Here is an 18,739-nt window from a genome sequence, read left to right on the forward strand (position 1 = left end):
AACTGGAAGGAAAATAGGTAGTAAAAAGGGAGAGATAAAAATTCTGCACTATACGGAGACTGTTACCTGGGTTTACCCTTGCAACAGGTTTACCGGCAGTATTAGAGATCAAACAGATAGGAGTAGGAGGCGGAGAGGTAGATGGTAGGGAGGGAGGAAGAGCTTGAGTCGTTGAGATTGAAGTTGAGATACCTGATGAAGACATCCCACCTGATGCTCTAAAAAAGGTATTTTTTTAACGTAGTATGCACTTTACAGAACATCATAAATAATATTTTCTTAATCGATTTGTTTTTCAAACATTTTCTATAACATATTCATCATGCATTGACATACTTGTCTGCACTCTTCAGTCTGCAGTCATGCCATTAAAGTGGGGACTTAGGAAAAATTTCTAATTGGGAATTTTATTATTTCCTAACATTCTGCGATAAGTTTTAAAGCTGAATGTAAACTAATCTAATACCAATTACAGATTGGACAAACTTTTAATTTGATCTATGAACAAAACTAGTTGTTAACTTTTACATAAACATATAACTTTTTCCGTTTAACCATTCGTTTTCCTTTTAATTTTATCCCTGTAACTTCTCCTAACTCCTCACTTGCTACAGACAAGATGCTTGACAGTAAAATTGAGATAAATAGTACTTACCCCGAAGGAGTTTTCCAGTTATTAATAAACGCATCCATTGAATCCGAGGTTGTAGTTAGAGATCTTGATGGTAATGGTTGCATGGGAGTTGATCTCGCACCTCTAGGAACTCCATCGAAACCAGACATTCTGTTAGGGGTATTCTCCTTGTTAACACTACTACGTCTTGCAGAGTCCACTGATTCTGGAGTTCCCGGTGTTCCCGAAGGCTTTCCGAAATTCTTTGTCCAACTACGGTGATTTTTTAACGATTCCTGGACGTTTACCTTGCGATTAGGTTTATCAGGCGGTTTTATTCTTTCATTTAACCCATTTCCGTTGGCTGCGTGTTTGGTGGGGCTGTGAACACCTCGAATAGGACTTAAAAACCCAACTTGATTTCCTCTAAAACCACGGATGACATCTCCATTATCATGACTTGAAGTGCTGAATAAAAGTATTTTTATAATCATTTCTAGTTGAAAAATATCTTAAAATTTTGTAACACTGTTTTTAATGGTGAAACATTATCTGAAGAACCAATTATTCTTCTAGGAATTCAAAGACATCTTAACAAAAGGTATGTTTCACAAAAAACTTAAAATGGCCATCGCAAATGATAATAAAAGTGTACATGTTCAAATCAAATAAAAGGTTTTTTTTTTTAACTGGCAGTTATGGCCAAAAAAATCACATTTTTTTAATACTTAGTAGAATTTGTAGAGGAAAATAACTTTCAAAAAAGCATTAATTTTCAACATTTGTGAACTAAGTAAACTGATTTAGTTCGAATTTTCTCAAAACGGTTTTATTGATACCCACCCACATTAATATGATTTTTAAAACTTTTTATTTTTACTTTTACAAGTGATTTTTTTCCCTTTTATTATCATTAAAACCCAATTTGCGACGGCCATTTAAAATTTTTGTGAAAAATACCTTTTGTAAACAGAAAACTAAAATTAAAACTATTACTAACTTTTGCTTGGGAAAATATTTAACTAAGTCTTCATTAACTAATTTACAATCCACATACCTTGTTCTTTCATTTCCATTCATCCCCCATTGACTGGAAGTCGAACTTGATCTAAAATTATGATTTTTTTATCTTATGAAGGATTTTATTAATACTTACATGAAGTTTTAATATAGAAAGCAGGATTGCTAAAATCTTGAATACATAAAATGTTTTGATCCAATAAAATTGAAAACTTGATTGTAAATCAAAACATCTTTTATGGTAATATCCAAGACCCTTTCTTAAAATTATTTTCAGCATGCGAACATATAATTTTGCGATAGTAAAAAAATTAGGATGGGTACATGCACATTTTTTAATCCATTTATAAAAATATATTACATATAAAAAGTAGTAATCACTGTCTGTTTGCTTGTTTGAATGTCCTATCATGACTCATGAATCCTTTTACCGATTTACCTCAAATTTTGATTTGGTAACTCAGTATGACGACAGGAGTTTTCCTTAGCTTGGTTTATAACTATGTTTGAATGAAGCCCTTTGCCGTTGATTTGCATCACATTTCGATCGGGTAACTCAGTAGAACGACACATGTTCTTAGCTTGGTTTATAAGTTCTAAGTTGACTTTTTTTAGATTAAGGAAAGCTGGGATCCCATGGCTAGTAGATATTAATACTGGTTTAGTCAGATTTTAAATTTTCTCTGACTGTTAAAAAACTGCAAAATTGGTTGATTACAAGAATTTATTTAGTATGGTCATTTTTAATCCAGTTGAAACATGCACATGCATTTTAACTATCAAATGCAGGCACTGACCTGCCAGGAGAGGACAAAGGACTAGATGACCTTGACCTCTCTAGAATCATATTTTTCTCACTGTCTGACCTTGACCCTGGTCTCTGAGATACTGACGATGACCTTGCAGATAATTTTATTTATCAAAAAGACTTAAGTCCAGCGACATTATGTCCGATTCACAAGGGTAACCAGAAAAGCTTTGTCTGATCACGAGTAAATAAGATATCCAAGGAATTCTTTTTAAATTTTCATTATTTTCAATATGATTATTTATTATACAAATGACTTGATTGTTTATTCTGCAGATACCTATGAAGAAAATCATCAGAGCTTAACACTTTTTAAGCGAGCAAAACGACAATTTCTTCCACATTATTGATAAGATAAATGGTAAGAGGGTACCGTAGTGAATCGGACATGTTCCTCTTTACAATGACAGTGCCTTCCGACAAAACAGTTAATATATTTGAAACAAGGCCTATGAGACCTATGATGAATATTCCATTTACAGTGGTTTCTCTCAATTCTTAACATTTTTTTTCAGCTTTCTTCATCAAAGTGTAATATTTATATTTTTAGGGGAAATGATAGTAAAGAAAATAAAAATAATTTACCTCGAACCAGGAGGACTGATCACCCTTCCTGTATCCTCTTCAATAGATTTGAATTTATCTCTAGCATTTTGAAACCTTTCAGTGGCCCCCTCAGGTCTATTCACCTGAAGGTGTTAACAAGTAATTACTTTTGTCATTAATAATAACACGAGAGTATTGTTCTTTCAAGTTAAAAAAAATGTGTTTCAAATAATTTTGGTCTAATCTTATGATACATTAAGAGGTTCACACGGTCAAAATTGGCCATTCAAGAAAAAGTAAACGGTAGGGGACTTGAAGAATTCACAAGTTATTAATCTAATCGTCGTTTCTTAATCCAAATTTAAACTTTTCTCTAATAGAACTTGAAAATTTTCTCGAATTTACAGTTAACTGACAGGTCTTAAGAAATTGCCAAAATCCGCACTCGAAGAAACCCTGGACTGCCAAACAATCATTACAGGTGTTTTTTCTGTTTTTTTTTTAATTAAGTTGTCATAAATTCATAAAATTAACAAAATGTACTGGAAAACCAGACATTCTCGAAAAACGCTCGGATTACCAATCAGCTAATAATTTTGACCCTTTGTAACACCATGGTCGTGAAAGATTGTGTCCCTAATCCCTAGCAATTGAAGGAATTATGCGTATCTTTAAACTGGTGGCCAATCCCTTTCACTCGACTAAAATAAAACGCCATCATCAGTGTGTCACTATTTTTGTTACTTACAAGGCTGGATACATAGGGTATCTCAGGTTTGGTTCGAGCAGGGATCACGATGTCTCTCTTCTTTAAGACTAAGCCTTCCTCGAACTTGTTGGCCATCTGTGAGACCTTCCCCGTGCTCCCTATGACGACAGGCGACAGCATCTGAAAATAAAAAGATTGCTAAGTGAACCCTATCTGTAAAACTGTAAATCACAAAAAATAGGTAATTTGGTGAAGATAAGAAGGCGAACAAAGATAAAGGAAGGTAAAAAGAAAATAGTATATCTATATATAAATTTGGCTTGTCTGTCTGGGTGTCTGTTTGTCTGTTTGTTTGTTTGTATCCAATAAACGTCAAAACGGCTGAACCGATCGGGCCCAAATTTTTTGTGGGACATCACGTGACCACAGGGAAGGTTTATGAATGATCAAAATTTAAAATATTTGTCTCCATCAAAATTCGATCTTCATTAAATCTTTGAAAATTTTGAAAATACACGAAATTTTTTGTGAAAATCCGCGAATTATTTTTGTTTTGTTTTACGATGTACACAAAGAGAACATGTTCAAAATTAATTTAGAAGATGGGCGCTATAAGGCTAGTAATATAAAAGTATAAAACAGACGAAATAGAAAAAGTTTGTAGATTGAACTAAAACTACTACAGTGTGTGTAGTGTGTAATTTTGCATGTTATAAATATGAGTCGAAACATTCTTATAATTTAGGATTTTAAATATAAACAAGATTTTATAACACGTGGGCAACTAATAGAAATTATTAAAAAGCAACTGAACTGACAAGAAGAAAGATACCAAGGAGCCAGATTGTTTAGGAGTAATTTATGTCAAACGAATTATGGGCAGACGCTGAACTCCAACCTTCGAGTGTGCGAGGTGGGGAAGACTTCATTGCAGCGCTTGATTAAAAACATGATTAAGGGGGGATGAGGTAGATCGAGATTAAATCCTAGCCGCAGCGCTCGGCCCAGCAAGTGTCTTAACCTAACCTAACCCTAAATAAATACTGATTTAATTGAAAATTGTTGAAAAAGTGGTCATGTACAAAAGTAAAATCGGTAAAATCTGCAGTGAAATCTTCCCCACCTCGCACACTCGAAGGTTGGAGTTCAGCGTCTGCTCGAATTATGTTTTCCTTGGTAAAAAAAAAGATTTTGTTTTGAAGTAATAACTCTCCAAATTCACAATCCAAGATAAAGTTATTGTTAAACCAGGGATTACCAACGATTACTTGTAACATATTCGCAACAATTTAAATATTGATAAGTATCTTCGTGATTCGTGGCTTGAAATTATTACACACTTATTACCTAGTATCTGAAATTAATTCTTAAAGCACAATTCCTGGAGAGTTAAATGAGAACTAAGCTCTACCTTTTAGTAATCTTGAATCTGAAACCTGACTCCGCGATCCAACCCTTCATAGTCTTTTACTCAAATACTTAAGACCAAATTCAGCTTCATCAATTTGTAAAAAAATATGTTCAGCGATACCCAAAATAAAGTGGAATAAAGATATTTGGAACAATCTTTTATGTATTAACTTATGTAAATACTGTTATAAAATCAATTTTTACGTCAAACAACTTAATAATTAGTAGAATATTAATGTTAATAGAACTGGATTATAAAAAGGCATGAATATGATCAAATTTAATTCATGGTATTATTTATAAAAAAAATTCTAAAATTACTCCTAATTCGGATCCCCAAACCTCAAATCCTCGGAACTAGTTTTTCAAAATCTTATTGAATTACAACATGAATTGTTCAATTTACATGCAAGTGTATAATTTAGAAACTGAATTTATAATTGCATTGTATAAGCCGTTGGTGCCCTGAATACATTTACCTTGATTGACGAATTGTAATTTACATTTCCTTCAAAAATATTTGAGGAGAAAGTGTCTCATACTTAAATAAAATGATATTTTTAGTTTTTTTTTTAATCTATAAAAACCGTGATTCAATAAAAAACTAACTCTCTAAATTAAAGAAGAACTTCCAATAACGCGGTCTAATGACCCTGTATAGTGTATATTCTGTTAACTCCGACATAATGAGCGATATAAGTTTAACAAGCCAATGGATAATTGGAGAGTGGGTCGGTTGGATAGACAGAGACACACTACAGGAAAAGATAAGTCAAAGGTTAAATCTTAATAGAAACCTTTTTTAGTTTAAATATTACGTCAATAGGCTTTTCGGGCGCTTCGCGCCCATCTTCTATTTCAATTGTGAACATGTTCTCATTGTAACATTGAAAAACAAAAACAAAAAAAATTCGCGGATTTGATAATAAAAATTTGCAGATTTTTAAGAATTTCAATTTTTACCAAAATTAAAAAAGTTTTAAGCACAACTTTTTAAAATATTGATCATTCATAAATTTTCCCTGGGGTCACGCAAGATCCCACAAAAAATTTGAGCCCGATCGGTTTAGCCGTTTTGACGTTTTTTGGATCCAAACAAACAGACAGACGAGACAAATTTATATATAGATGTGACCCCAAGTCTCACTAAAACTGTATCAATATCAATCATATTAATTTTAACAATATTTTATCTATTACAATTCAAATGTTAGCGGTTTTTTTTTGTTTATTACTAAAAAAGTGTACATTTTCAGCTATTTTTTTAACAGATCTGCATTCAGCTACAAATCATACAACAAAAAATATTTTCTTGTTAACTCAACTGAAATCTTCCATGATTTCTATGAGACGTTAGTCTTTCTTGTGTAGTTAACAAAGTAAAGAGTAAAGTAGTTGGCATACGGATGAACACAATTATAAAAGAATTTAAGTTTGACACGGTATCCTATCGACACAGCTTAAAAAATATCAAAAAAATGTATGTATCTACAATGTACATTCTGTCACTAATGAAGTGTAAAAAAAAGGTTAAAAAAAAACTAGTAAACCTGAAAAAATATAAAACCCTACCGGATGTATCTAGGAAAGAAGACCTTGATATACATCTTAAAAAATTCTAAGTACTAGGTATATTTTGTATTATATATCAAGAGCGCCATATAACGTTTTTTGTTAAATGATGAAATAAAAAATTAAAACCATGTTGCTTTCATTTGGCCTCATCTCCGTGCAGGGAGATATATTCTACAATGTATTTCAAAGTGCATGGGAAGTTGTAATGTATTGTGTTGTATTATGAACAATGAGCTGGGAAAATTCTTAATTAAGTAAGCAGTTCTAGTTTAAAGAATAATAAAAAGGAAGGTTATACACAATAGGGTGGATTTGACATTTAGATATAATATTTTTCACTTAATATTTTTATTAAAAACGAAAACAACATTCTTCAAGTTTGTTACCTAGTTATAAATTAACTTTGAAAAATAAATCTTTGATTAGGTATATTGTTTCCTAGTCCCCTTGAATTCTTACCAAACCAGGGAGTGGCTAAAAAATATCGAGTAATAAAAAGTCGACAACGGTTAACAAATACATTCTCCCGTTCTCTCTAAAAAACTGTTCCTCGAAATTTTACCCTTTCCCTTGATAAAGTATTTAGTTTAAAATACTCAATGCAACTAAACACTTGCCTCAAACTTAAATTTTATGCTCACTTTTATCTTTGCAACATGATAATTTAAAATTTGACTATTTCATCATAGTTCGACACAAGGGTCATACAACATTAGGTTGCAAAAATTTAAGTCTGAGAAGATTAGAGTGTAAGGCAAGTGTTCAGGCCATTTCAATATAAATAATTAAACTAAGGAATTACACTCCAAATAGTCGGAAGAAGAAAATTGTATGAGGAAGACCGAAAATTTGTGGCATATGGTTACCGGAAGGCAAAAAGCTAATATGTGGCATGGAGGGATTAAGTTGCAGGCTCATAGCCGCCGGTGTGCCTTCTCTCACTCCTAGCACCGTATCAAATGTTTAGTTTCCCAGATTTTAATTTCAACTAAATTATTAGCTTGATAAATTATTAATTTATGAATTTTTAACTCTGAACAAAACTAACAGATATAATATACAATTGTTATTTAACTGTGTAGAGAATTTTATAAAAGAAACTTTAATAAATCCGTAAAATTATTGTTTCTAAACCGCCTACTTTCCTACGGCCCGAGTATAGTGGAAAGTGAAGATTTCGGGCGCTCTCACTTTCAATTTGAGAATGCGCACTTCACACAAGTTTACTATAGGGCAGATTAGGCTTTAGTAATTAGCATATTTCCAGAATTCATTTCAGGGACTACAGTAAGATAACAAGCTCCAGTACTACATAGCCATTAAACGACCCATCTGTATTCATCAACTTAAAGGAGGATGAAGAGGATCAACAAATAATTTGAATCTCTCCAGGATGTGTATAATTCCGGGGGGGGGGGGGTGATTTTTGAATTGAGAGACGAAAATAAAATTGGGCATCAAAAGGTTAAGTTTTTCATCCTTGATAAAATTTTTCCCCTTTTTAACATTTATTCATTTTACCCAATTCAGCGAAGAAACCCATATAAATTTTCAGTTCAACGCAAACATACCGCACTTCTGCAGGGATAAAAAAATGCTCAAGAAAATATAGACACCTGTCCCACTCAACAAAACTTATGATGTTTGTTTACAAAAATAAATTATGATCAGGTTGAGCTCGTAGTTTCTCCTCAGTATAAATTTACCACGCCCTCGACACACAACCACAATTGTTGTATCAGACAAAACATTAAAAGTTGATTTTCAGAATTCAAACCATTGAATGATTTAACAGAATGGAAAAATATTGAAAATTGACAGAGTTAGGTAAAAAAAAATCAAGTTCTTAATGACCGTAACTTTCCGAATATTTATATTTTTCAATTCTATAATTTGTCTTCTACTTCGATTTTCAGATCAGTTCTAACCATGTGTATTTCACGTACATTTCATGACTCATTACCATACCATATTAATCTGTTTTATAAAACTTCAACAATAAGTACAATTTATAAAACTATACTCCAGTGTAACAATTGTTGAAATAATCAAATAAAATCAATAAAAAAATCAAACATTTAAAAGAAGCGGCCATTCCTTTAAAAGAGTCTAAACCAGTCCTGATTTAGCAGTACCTGATTTAAATTTAAAAAAAATAATATTATACGTCGTTGTACGTATTCACAGCTTGGATCATTTTGCATGACTATCTGAGGAATTCCTTTTTAATCAAAGCACTTATTCTTATCTTTTACTAAAATAAGCTTTTAAATCCATATTCATGTTTACTCTCATTTTCAGCTTAAACTAACTATGCATTGATTGAATTTATTAAAAAACTTTCCAAAATAAAATTAAATCTAAATCGAAAAATATCTGTTTCCTTACAATAAGATAAGAAGACATATTGTAGTGAACTACTCTTTTCTTAACAGTTCCACTACAAATTAAAATAGATCTACGCTATTTAGGTTCTTCGATTATTGGATGAAGTGATCTTGAGAAGGACTCTAATTATCTGCTTACTAACGAATTTAACGGCGACGAAGGGAGAGATCAATACAAATAGCCCTGAAATTAAACCTGTAGCTCCAATCAGTGAAACTGTGCTAATAACGAATCCGGCTACATACTCTTTTCTTAACAATTCCACTACAAACTAAATTAGATCTACACTATTTAGGTTCTCCGAGTATTGGATGAAGTGATCTTGAGAAGGACTCTAATTATCTGCTTACTGACAAATTTAATGGCGACGAAGGGAGAGATCAATACAAAGAGCCCTGAGATTAAACCTGTAGCTCCAATCAGTGAAACTGTGCTAATAACAAATCCGGCTACTTCTTGTATGTCTTCAAGGACTGTTGAATCTAATTCTATGCGGCGGGGACTCTGTGGTGAATCCAGATTGTCAGATTAATCACTTATTTGATCCAATTATTTGTTTAATTCTAATATAGCGATATTATAAATTATTCCACCGTTCTTCTCTTAGTCTCTCTTATAAATGAAGATTAGAAAAATTATTGAGTTTATTTTGAAATAAAGTACAAACCAGATTTGTCGGAATTTAAATATTTTATTTACCAAACAGAACTATTACTGACAATTTACAAGTTATTTAGGATATTTATATTTTATTAGACAATGATTATTGATTAGATTGTTTTAAGAGTTTTCAAAGTTTATAATGAGAGCTTTTGAGAAGTATATGTGCTTAAATATTAATTGAGTTTCTTACCTATCATTTGAATTCTTTCTTATTTGTCAAGTATAACTAAATGGGATCAAGCCCTGGACTGAACTGAACATATACTGTCAAAAGCGCTCTTTTATACAAATTTCAACGAGGGGAATATCATCATATTTACACTATGGGGGAATATTAGTTAAGAAGAGAAAGTCGTCTTCCTCCTAGGAATGAATGAGTTTGATATAATAACTTTGCTGTTAAATAAGATTATAATGTAGGGGAATATTTTGATTTTATTTTGTTGCAGATTAAAATTTACTCGAGAAAAGACTCCCCTTCTAAATATACTAAAATTTCATATTGATAATAGGGGGAATAAATTAAAGATCACAAACAGAATTAAAGGAAAACATACATGTTAAAGTTCTAACTATTCTGGTTGAGGGGAATATTAAAGTACAACCAAACTTTTCTGATCCAGATGAATTTCAGGGATTTTATATTCACTAAGTCTAGGGATTACATCGAGTACAGCTCTGTTAGGGGAATATTAAAGTTCCCCAGTCTGTCAGCAATTCGGGGAAACTTCGGAAGTTCCAGTATTTTCATTTTTTTAACATGCATGACTTGACATGTTAGAATATTCCCCCTGAGACTGTGTACTCAATATATATAATATATATATAGCTGTACTCCTCCATGGTTATATAGAAGACTTAGAAGGAAGTAGGAGGGAGATGGAGAGAGGGGGGGGGGTGTAGATCTGAAAGAAACCATATTTCTCCGTTGATTTTGTATCTAGGGGAATATGAAGTTTTCGTCAGACTAGCGCTGATCCCGAGAGACTTCTGAGGTTCACAACTCTCATGCATGGTTTAACATATTAGAATATTCCCTTCTGAGGTTATGTACTCATTCTATATACATACTATATTGATGTACTCTTCTATAGTTGTATCGAAGACCCAGAAGAAGGGAGGAAGAGGGGGGGGGGTGCCGGTCAGAGAGAAACCATATTCTTTTCTATGAAATTTTAAACCAAGCAAAGTTGATCCAGAGAAAGCTTCTAAAGTTCACAATTTTCTTTTTTTTGTCACGCATGAATTAACTTATCAGAATATTCCCCTCCGGGCTGTGTACTCACTTTATTCATATGATTCATACATGTACTCTTTTGCGAATTTATAGAAGACTTATAAGTTTCAAGTTTTTCACATTAATTGTTTTACTCCTCTGATTGTTCATCCAGTGTAGTTATTGATTATTTTCTAACTTAGTCAAATTGTAATTCACAGATTATAATCAAAACGAGGGATTTGGAGGAGAGAAACATAAGTTTATATTGGAGTGGGAAACTTATATCTTTGAATCCTGTTCGTCTGATGGATTTTCACTAATCCATCTCTCTTCTTAGATTGTCTCTTTGTCTCAGATACATCTCTTGTCTCTAAAAAGAGAAAACTATAAAATTCGATCAGGTGGACCCTTTTGTCTTCCTCTAGTAGTTGATCTAACTTGCTGTTCTTGATGATGTAGACTCGTCCGTTTCTATAGGTATTTGACTTTTCAAATATTGTTCGTCCGTGAATGGGACAGTTTTGTGCGTGTCCCAATAATGTTTGTTTTAATACACTTGGTAGCACTAGTCTTTTTATAACACTTTCTGCGCGTGAGAAATCGTAGAAGGTAGCATACTTGTTTAATTTCACTTTATAACATAAGTTCACGTGTATGTTCCTTAATACGATATTTCTTAGACTATCAGGTCCCCTAGCCTTTAACGTGAGCGAACAGCTCTGGCTGGATAAAAGGTATGGTTTAAGTTTGGTAATGGTGAGTTCTTGGGATCCAAGGATCGTTAGTACGTCGGTCCAGTATTCTGATACATGGTTCATCCTGTAAATAATACATGAAAGGGTTTTACAATAAGTATACTGTTTTATAAAGATGATAGTGTTACATGTGTTAAAGAATCGAGTTGTGTTATGTTTGTTTAGATAAGATTAGATCGAAGTTTTAAAATTTTAATGGTTTCTTATTTCTCACTCGTGACTTTTAGGGGTGAAAGGAAGTACAAGTGGGGTTTTATTTCAGTTTGTTAGAAACAGCTATCTAGAATAGCTACGCTTCCTTCCTCTGTTTTAAAATGTTTTTTCTTGCAAACTGATGATTGGGAAATGAGTGATAATTATTACTTTTGTTTTTTTTTATAAGCATTTAGAATCAAAAATGGTTGTTATTTTTGTAAAATAAGGAAGTATTTACAGAGTGATAATGATACTACCTGCGCTTGATGATGAGGAGGTAACTTCTGGTGTAATTGATGAGGGAGATATTGTTGTTATTTCAAGTACCAGCTCGGCCTTGATCACTACTGATGATTTCGATGGTGGGTTTATACCACCGGATACGAAGGAGCTGGGTCCCGGTTTGTATGTTGCTCTTGGTAAAGATGTTTGGATGCAGTTCTGTTTAATATTGTTCGGATTTTGGTTTATGTTTGAAATCATCAAGGTATTCCAGGGTAAGTTAAATGAGGTGGTAATGAGACATGTTCTCTCTGGGTGATGACGATCGTTATTTTAGGTTGGAAGTGTAGAAGTGGTTGTTGTGGTGTTTGGAGACGTCGCCGAGTTAGGTCTGTACGATATGAGGAAGCTCCGATATTGCGAGGTTCGGTCGATGAAATGTATTTAGGAGCATCTTCTGTACTCGGAGGTTCTCGAAGGACTGGACGCTCTGAGAATCTGGAAATGTCCGTTTTAAATGGTGAATATTGATTATTTTAAAAGTCCGGCGTTTCCATTGATTAATTTTTAACTGGTGTTGTGGTTAGGAAGCCTTTTAATAATGAAATCTTATACCAAGTAATAATGCTTGAAGCTCCCGTTAGATGGAGTTGTAATTGTATAGTTTATTTGTGAGCGCTTTCTTATTGGGGGGAGTTTGTGAAAGCCGCGGAGCAGTGGAGGGAATGATTCTATTTTGACGTGCAATTTTTGTTATTTTTATCTTGTTTGGTGTTTAAAATTTGCTGTTTTTCTTTAAAATGTTGTTAAGGTTTATGTTTTGATTGTGTTGGTTATGATTTACTGTATTATTATTTAGTTGATCGTCCAGTCGGTGCCGATGGATTTTCTGAGGTTATATTTTGAAGAAGATTCCTCCACTGGTGCATGATGGGCGGTTGTAGTGAGCGCTCGACTCGACTGGCTGCCATTTAATCTAGAAATTTCTACACGCGCTCGATTCCTCGTGGATGCAATTTCAGTTTTATTGTGTATATTTTTTGAGATTTTTTGTTTTAGTGTGCGTTTAATATTTTATTATAGATCAAGGCGATTTTGTGAAAGTAGTGAATTATTATTTATTTGCAGAGGGGGATTTACAATGCCGAGTTTAGTATCGTTGTTCCCTCTGCCGGATTTTTATTCTGTTTTTAAAGAGGAGTTCCTGGGATACAATGGGACCCACTTGTTGTTTAAGGTAAAACATTTTTGGTGTACTGTAATTCTTTTGATGGCACTGTATTAGCTAAGGCCTGTAATTAGTGTACTTGATTTCAGGTTCTTCCTTAGTACAGTATGACTTAGTGAATTTAGTACTGCCTTGAACTATGGCAAAATGATTTAATATTTATTTTATCGCCATGTTTTTATTTTAGCATCAAAATGTTTGTGGGTATAAGTTTGGTAGAGGGGAAATAGTAGATTGAATTTCAGATGCCACTGTTTTTCATGATTCATTCTAGTTAGTAACCCCTTTGTTGTGATTTTTTTTTGTATGCCGCGCTAATTTTGGGGTGTATGTTGAATTTGTGTTTGATTTGTTTGTATGTGTCGCTCAAGGTATGTTTAATTGTGATGGGTCTTTTAAAGGGTAGATGGAACTAGGGTGCCACATTATTTTCGTTATTCCATTTGTCTAAACTTTTGAAGGATATTTCAATTAAGATTTTGAGCGGTTTTTTTTGATATTTGTTTCTTATTTAGACTGCTGTTATCCCTTTGGAGAGTGGTTGTCCTCTTTTGGATGTGGATGGAGGTCAGGCGGTGTTCTTGTTCTTGTTGGGTGTCCTTACGGGCTTTGTCTGTGGAGTGTCCTTGTTTGTTCTGTGGGAAGTGATGGCGAGGTTAGTATTGGTTTTGTTAATAAGTAGTTCGGTTTCTAATCTATGGATTTGTGTAGGATTATATTCGATATTTATAATATATTGTGTTGTCGAGGTTTGGTTTTTAATTATAGTTGTGAATGTTATTGGATAAGGTTTTGTTAGTTGGGGTAAACATTTTTAATGTAATATTTCTGTCATAGATGAGGAGTGATTAATGTTTTAGTTGGGTTTTTATATTTCGCAAAATTTGTTTTGGTTATTGATAGATTGTAGTGGAGGATATTTGATGAAATTGATATTTGGTATGATAGTTGTAATTTGATACTTTTGAACCTACACTGATTTTGAGGAATGTGTTTGATGGATGATTTTAGATTTATTATAATTTTGTTTGTTTCTTTTCTAGGTGTGGTTGGACCATTAGCTTCCAGTACTTGGTAACTGTTTTGCTGGATGTGATGAAGGACAACCGATTTGTTCCTGCCTGTAAAGTGAGTATTTATGTTTTTGATGGTTTGATAATGTTTGAGTTTGATCAGTAAATATTTTAGATTTTAATCTGATAATTTTAATCCTCCATTGGGTTTCTGATATGGCCTGGAATGTGTATAATTTGTGAGCGTTGGGTGGTTTGTATGTTAGTATTTGACGATATGTCTGAAAGAATGGACGAACTTATTAGTGCTGTGGACGAGATAGATAGTCCTGGTTTGGTTACGGTGTATGCACCTGTGAGTGACGTGAGTGACGAGTTTCATGAGGAACCGCGTGATACACGAGAGGGGAGCAGTTGTGTTGAGGCTAAGGAGGAAAGGATGACCTCCCAATTTGTTTGCGGAAGCTGTAGGTTTGCTGAAACTTCCTGCCATTGTGGGATGAGTACTTCTGATGATGATTCTTCTGATGACGGTTCCGAGTGTGAATTTATTCTGCGGCTGAGGCAGAAGTTTGCTGAGGAGAGAGAAAGAAAGAAACTTGAGGAGAGCGAGAAGAAGAAACTTGCTGAGGAGAGGGAGAAACTTGAGGAGAGCGAGAGGAAGAAACTTGCTGAGGAGAGGAAGAAGCTTGAGGAGAGCGAGAGGAAGAGGCTTGCCGTAGAGAGTGCCTCGGGTGCTTTCCTTGAATCTGAAGAAATGGATGAAGATTGTTGTCCTTGTGGAAGGGTGTTGTGTGATTGCATGGATAGCCCTTCCGATATTGTTTCATCAAGTAGTGATGACTCTGATGACGATGCTTGTGAGGAGGATAATAATGCTGAGCTAGCAGAGGGACATGTTGTAGAAGATGGGGAAGGAGAGGAAGACGGTGATGATCAAGAAGATGGGGATGATGACGGAGATGGAGATGACGAGGAAGAGGAGGAAGGGGAAAAGGAAGCGAAAAGCCAAGAGAAAGAGAGCCCGATTCGACCTGACGCAATTGGCGGAGCGGGACCAGGTGTGGATTTTGGCCGTGCTGCTCGGTTAAGGCAGGGCCGTAATATAAGAATCGTTTCTGTTTCATCTTTCCCCAGGCTCGTTCGAGAAGGTGACATCCATAAGCTGAGGCAGCGGTTTTTGGGATTGAGGGATTGGGTAAATGATTTCTTTAAGGTTCCTGATCAGGATACTAGTCCTGGAATCCTTCCGATGTTGGCTGATGAGCTGAACACTATTGAGTTCCTGAGGTCGATGTATCGTCATAATTTGCAGCATGTGCAGTCGATGAATTCGAACGTGGGATATGGCGATATCGATGCTCTTAACATTGAGCGTCGTATTTTGACGGGTTTGATGAGGTTGATCCGGCTTAAGCAAGATTTTGAAGGACTACAGAGCCAGATCACTCGCTACATGGTGGATCATTATTGTCGGGATTGATTCTTTTTGTATATATCTTTATTTTAATAAAGTTTATATATTCTAATACTATGTTTAAAGATGGAGTGATTCTTTATTGAGTTGTAAGTGTTGAGACGAAAGAATATGTGTTTTTAAAGTGTGTTTTGATTTATACAAGTATGAATAGATTAAAATAAGTATTTTCAGCGTTTGTTTTTGCAAAAATGTTACTGGGCTTTGATATTTTGAACTGATTGTGAAATAAAATTTTTAATTTGCTCGTTTTTAGGGATGTTTTAGAGCAGTTCTGTGTTGTGTTACTTGTAAGGCTTGTCGTGGACGGTCTGGTGAGGTAAAAATATTTCCTAAAAATATTGGTCTGTTTTATAGTAGTACTTTGAGTGAATGGGAATGAAAAGAAGTTTTTAATAATTTTTCTTTTGGTATCTGGAGTCATGTTATTTTTTTGGTGTTTGTTTAAAACTGTTGTATGAATTATCATGTGTTTGTGAAGTATTTAGTGTGTTGTTTTTAGGTCGTCGTTGAATCTGTTGAAACGCGGGGCGGTGTTAAAAAGAAGTTGCTCATGAGGAAGCTACCACCCAAGGTTGATAATTTGCCTCAAGATGGAAGTAATGAGGTTCAGTCGCCTCCTTCAGCTGAGGAATGCGTACCTACTGTTCCTTTGCCTGTTGGGCCTGCCCCCGTGTTTTCCACGTTTTCGAGCTACCCACCGCCCGGATTTTTACCGCCGTATGTGCCACCCTGGGGTTTTCCTGGTGCCGTTGGACCTCATGTTCCAATGGAGAGGCCTTTGTTGCCAGGGAGAGTTTATCCTGAGGTCCCTGATGTAAGGGGTCTAAATGATGATCAAGGTGGTCTTCCAAGAGACCTGGGTGGTACTGCACTAAGTGTAAGGGCTGAAGTATTACCTGTGCCCGAGAAGGGTAAAAGCGGAGTTGAACCTAATACTATTTACGAGGATGTCAATGCTCCTGTGCTGGAGGTGCGGGATCAGGGAGTCACGGAGATTGGATGTGTACCAGTTGGTCGAGAGAAGGAGACTGGTGATAGTATCGAAGCTGCTGGAGCTGCAGAGAGTATTGGGGAACAAGAACAGATTGGACCGGAGAAGGAGAATGATCTCGGGGATAAAACTGCATCAGCTGGTTGTGATGAGGGAACTCCTGTAACACGCAATAAAGAATACAGAAAGACTCCGTTTCCGCAGTCCGCGGAAGGTTCCTGTGTTAGCGAAGGATCTAGTCCTTTTGAGGTAAAATTTGATTGATTAGAAAGTTAACAATAATGGACAAAATTGAAAATGGATTGATGTTCGATTTATAGTTTGTTTTATCTCCTAACCTGTAATAAGTATTGTTTTTAGGCTTTTGCGCGACAGGTCGAGGCTGCGAGGGTAGGAGATGAGGTCGGTTTTCCTTTCCGTGGCGGAGGCAATGTCCAGCGTACTCCGCCCGCCAATATTCGTCCCAAAAGGACCCATATTCCAACAAAGAAGTATCCTAAGGGCAGTTATCTTATTCATAATTTAATAGTGTATCTTTTCTTTGATAGTCTATGCTTAAAGGCGGGTTTTATGGGATTAAACATAGTTTTTGATAATGGATGAGTTTTAGTCTTTCTTTATTTTTTTGTGGGAGTAGGAGGGTTGTTGATTTGTTTAAAAAGAATATTTTTTGCTTTTCTTTTGTTCAATTCTTGAATTTTGATATATTATGAATGAGATAACTCGGTAGTGATATAATTATATCACTTGATTTATTATGATACGATTTGTTAATCTTGTTCATGGTCTTAGGCTAAGGTCTAAGTTTTGTTTTGTTCACGGTTTTAGGCTACGGTCTAAGTTTTGTTTTGTTCACGGTCTTAGGCTACGGTCTAAGTTTTGTTTTGTTCACGGTCTTAGGCTACGGTCTAAGTTTAGTTTTGTTCACGGTCTTAGGCTACGGTCTAAGTTTATATGTTTTCTTTGAGATGTTTGTTATTTTAAGTTTGAACACCGTGACTTTGGAGAATTTATAAATTTTTTTTTGGAATAATTACAAATATTTTTGTAAAATAAGTTTTCTTCGTTTTGGGAAAATATGTATATTTCAGTTCTGAAAGTTTTCCCAAATAAGTAAGGAGAAAACAATTGTGTAAATAATCAAAAGTGGAAGAAAAATAAATACGTTTGAAGATTTGAGTTTATTTGTATCTGTTTATGTTATTTTCAGAGGATTGAGACTTCCTATGTATAATTAAAACCGGAAGAAGGATATTGGCTAATTTAGCGTTGTAATTTGATCTTAATTTGAATCTGGATTAATTGAAGGTAATATATAGGTTCGCAATTGACATTGCACGCCTTTGTGTACGAGTTGGAATATACATTTTATTTGTAATATAGAAGACGTTGTAAGAGTTTAATTTAGAATTTTTTGTTTATATTTTGAAGTGTGCCAATTATGGTTTATTTGCTTTTGCGAAAAAGAATTTCTGTGGCAAAGATGAAAAACAGGAAAGATTTGAAAAGATTTTGGTTTGGTATATTCCTAAATGTTCATAAAAGGTCTGAATTCATGTAATTTGATTTGGTCTAAATTAATAAAATTGGTAAAATTTTTCTTGATCTGGACTTATGACAAAAATGATATTTTTAGCTGGGGATCTTTTCAATTCTGATTGATCCTTGATTTTAAGAGAAACTGTGAAGTTAGTTGGATCCGGGGTATAGGGTGTCAGTGTAAATTAAATTTGAATTAATGTGTAAGGTTTTACTGGTGTTAAATGAAAGGTTTTAAATTTTGAGTGAGAAGATAATGGTATACTAATCCTTTTACGGTGTTTGTTTTAGTTAAGACTGTTTGTCCAAATATTTTCTATGCTTTTTGACAAAAATGCTAATGATATTTAAGTAAATGTAAGCAC

General features: G+C 34.3%; 2 protein-coding genes across 9 annotated transcripts in view; one reads left to right on the forward strand and one right to left on the reverse strand.

Moving 5' to 3' along the window:
* Positions 1-8,900, reverse strand: part of LOC111713619 (uncharacterized) — a 31,779-nt gene extending 22,879 nt beyond the window's left edge. For 4 of the 6 annotated variants that reach the window (XM_023488521.1, XM_023488520.1, XM_023488525.1 and 1 more), the window contains exons 1-7: positions 8,817-8,900; positions 3,736-3,876; positions 3,027-3,130; positions 2,431-2,532; positions 1,671-1,721; positions 656-1,081; positions 67-218 (exon numbers count right to left, since the gene is read on the reverse strand). In XM_023488521.1, coding sequence (XP_023344289.1) covers positions 67-218; positions 656-1,081; positions 1,671-1,721; positions 2,431-2,532; positions 3,027-3,130; positions 3,736-3,876; positions 8,817-8,885 — 1,045 coding nt within the window. In that variant the 5' untranslated portion in view covers positions 8,886-8,900. Of the gene's footprint in view, positions 1-66; positions 219-655; positions 1,082-1,670; positions 1,722-2,430; positions 2,533-3,026; positions 3,131-3,735; positions 3,877-5,043; positions 5,077-8,816 lie in introns of those variants that run through there. The other 2 variants (XM_023488522.1, XM_023488524.1) reach the window with 2 other exon arrangements.
* Positions 8,901-13,224: 4,324 nt separating this feature from the next.
* Positions 13,225-18,139, forward strand: LOC111713620 (uncharacterized). 3 transcript variants are annotated; one of them, XM_023488527.1, is made up of 7 exons: positions 13,225-13,360; positions 13,867-14,006; positions 14,395-14,479; positions 16,098-16,160; positions 16,344-17,084; positions 17,196-17,336; positions 18,046-18,139. In XM_023488527.1, exons 1-7 carry the CDS (start codon positions 13,265-13,267, stop codon positions 18,067-18,069), a joined length of 1,290 nt encoding a protein of 429 aa, XP_023344295.1. In that variant the 5' UTR covers positions 13,225-13,264; the 3' UTR covers positions 18,070-18,139. The 3 variants fall into 3 exon arrangements, with proteins under 3 accessions (XP_023344295.1, XP_023344294.1, XP_023344296.1); XM_023488528.1 differs by lacking the exon at positions 18,046-18,139 and adding an exon at positions 17,566-18,035 and having other exon boundaries at positions 13,226-13,360; XM_023488526.1 differs by lacking the exon at positions 18,046-18,139 and having other exon boundaries at positions 17,196-17,559.
* The last annotated feature ends 600 nt before the right edge of the window (positions 18,140-18,739 follow it).

This window comes from Eurytemora carolleeae, unplaced genomic scaffold, assembly GCF_000591075.1.
Source record: "Eurytemora carolleeae unplaced genomic scaffold, Eaff_2.0 scaffold1456, whole genome shotgun sequence".
Classification (NCBI taxonomy): domain Eukaryota; kingdom Metazoa; phylum Arthropoda; class Copepoda; order Calanoida; family Temoridae; genus Eurytemora; species Eurytemora carolleeae.

Coding starts and splice junctions, on each gene's coding strand:
- LOC111713620 (XM_023488526.1), top strand. CDS start 13,265: ATGCCGAGTTTAGTATCGTTGTTCCCTCTGCCGGATTTTTATTCTGTT. Junction 14,007..14,394: donor CTGTGGGAAGTGATGGCGAG/GTTAGTATTGGT, acceptor TTTCTTTTCTAG/GTGTGGTTGGACCATTAGCT. Junction 16,161..16,343: donor GTCGTGGACGGTCTGGTGAG/GTAAAAATATTT, acceptor TGTTGTTTTTAG/GTCGTCGTTGAATCTGTTGA.